General features: G+C 34.6%; 1 protein-coding gene across 1 annotated transcript in view; it reads right to left on the reverse strand.

Moving 5' to 3' along the window:
* LOC107578466 (dehydrogenase/reductase SDR family member 7C-A-like) overlaps positions 1 to 1,447 on the reverse strand; it is a gene marked incomplete at its 5' end in the record, with an annotated part of 3,301 nt that extends 1,854 nt beyond the window's left edge. The window contains 3 exons of the mRNA XM_016264420.1: positions 6 to 76; positions 163 to 373; positions 1,335 to 1,447. Of these exons, the coding sequence (XP_016119906.1) occupies positions 6 to 76; positions 163 to 373; positions 1,335 to 1,447 (395 nt within the window). The remainder of the gene's footprint in view (positions 1 to 5; positions 77 to 162; positions 374 to 1,334) is intronic.
* Positions 1,448 to 2,261: the final 814 nt, after the last annotated feature.

The raw sequence follows: 2,261 nt of genomic DNA on the forward strand, positions 1-2,261 counted from the left end.
AGAGCCAGTTTCCCTTGGATGCTGTTGACCAGCACAAACTGACCCGTCCGTCTCGTGATCATTAACGGAAGAACACCTGCAACAAAAACAAGCAGCGCTTTAACATTCTTTCTGCCAATGAACCATCGGCATGTTCCTCGCTGTGTTTCTGCAGCCGTCTACCTTTGGCCAGCGTTATGGGCCCGAAGTAGTTGACGTCCATGACGGTTTTGTCCATCTCCAGAGAGAGATTCTGCACCGGTGCTTTGACCTTCATGCTGCTGTTGCATATCAGCACATCCACACAGCCGTAACACTCTCCGATCTCTGTGATCACATCCGAAATGTTCTCCATATCGCTGAAGTCCAGCAGCACTAGCTTGGGTGTGAAAGTCTGAAACAGGAAGTATAGATAGTAGGAAACCAGATGCCACATTAATGCTTGAACATACTTTTAGAATTATTTTGGAGGTCAGTAATGTGTGTGTGTGTGTACCTAACCCTATATATATATATATATATCAATTATAAATTGCAATTTAAAATATAATCAGGTAGTAAACAGTTATTTTTAATTATTACTAATAATAATATACAATATTACTGCTGAGCAGAAGAGTTCATTGTATTTAGATATGTTTACTGGAGAAAAGGATTTTCAATGGAAGAAGAAAAATGTGAATTGTTTTGGTGCACTATTTTTTTAAGCATCATAGAATGTTGCAGTATATATATTATACAGTACTTTTTTTGTGTGTTTTTTTGTGGGGGTTAAAGATTAGTTTAATATTTTCCAAGCCACTGATTGTTCAAAAATGTAAATAAATAAATATAAGTCTTTAAAAGTAAAGTTAAGATTAAAATATTTTAAAACAAATATCTTACGCAGTTTTGCCTCTCAAGTAACTTTATTTTGTTTTAAAGGTATTTTTACTAGAGAAAAATGATGTTCTGATGCGTAATGAAGTGTTCTTTGATCATATTAGTACAGAGTGCTTTAAATAATTAACGTCTTTATACACTGCAGCCATAAATTAACAGGTTTTTGCTTTTTAATAGCATTTAAAAATGCAACATTTCTCATGGCAGTATGATTTACGGCAAAATAAATGAAGTCAACATGTTGTTTGAAACAGCAGAGGACCAGTATTTTAAGAGACTCGTGGACATTCGGCTGTCAGGAGGAAATCCTGCCATTGTTCATGACAGAGGAAGAAACACTGACAGAGACACACAGACACACAAAATCCTGAAAGTGAAGAGAGCGAGTGATCACAGTGAACATGAGACAGGCTTGCTGATGGTGTCTGTCTTACTTTGGGACTGTAGGTCTAATAATGTGGTTCAATACTCACTTTACTGGGGTCTGATCCACTGCACAGAGAATCATACAGAGATTCAAGCTTATCCCAGCTCGGCCCACACAAAACCAGCCTCGCGCCACCTTCATGAAACAGTCTGGCACATTCTGACAAACAGGCAAAGACAGGATCAGAGGATGACAATACTGGAGAAATGCCTTCTCAGTGGAGGATACATGCAATGCAAATCAAGTTTGGCCAATATGGAACACTAATAAAAATATTAATATAAAGATATTAAGATAAGTCATTTTCTGAAAAATGTTTTCAAATTGAGTTTTTACTGAAAACACAAAAAATATCTGCCACTGAGGTCAGAAAAATAAACTTCATTTAAAGTGAAATGTATGAAAGCTTGCTTCTGCCATACACTCTCAGAAAAAAAGGTACAAAAGTTGTCACTGGGTGGTACCTTTTCAAAAGGCACAACTTTGTACCTAAAGAGTCCATATTGGTACCTTAAAGGTACAAAAGTGTACCTTTTGAAAAGGTACCGCCCCAGTGACAGCTTTTGTACCTTTTTTTCTGAGAGTGTAGGATAAAAATTGAAAAGGTAATTGTGTATATATATATATACTTGCAAATAAAAAATAAAAAAAAGTCTAAACTGTGAGATAAAAAGTTGCAATTTTTTTTAACCTGTGCTGGAAATGGGGTTCCATTTTTCAGAAAGCAATACTTAATATCTTATGCTATTTTGATTCTCCAGTAAATATATCTTGATTTATGAATGTTTATATATTTGTACTGGAAAACAATATAATTTTAGCAGTGTACAATAGCGGAAATGTAAAATGTAAATAAATAAAAAAATTAATAATTACACATGGCAGCACGATTATGACAATAAACAATTGTTTAAAAAATAAAAAAATAAAAAAAAGGGCGGGCCATCATAAAATATTCTTATAAAACATAAAA

Source organism: Sinocyclocheilus grahami, unplaced genomic scaffold (assembly GCF_001515645.1).
Source record: "Sinocyclocheilus grahami isolate Dianchi unplaced genomic scaffold, SAMN03320097.WGS_v1.1 scaffold10394.1, whole genome shotgun sequence".
Classification (NCBI taxonomy): domain Eukaryota; kingdom Metazoa; phylum Chordata; class Actinopteri; order Cypriniformes; family Cyprinidae; genus Sinocyclocheilus; species Sinocyclocheilus grahami.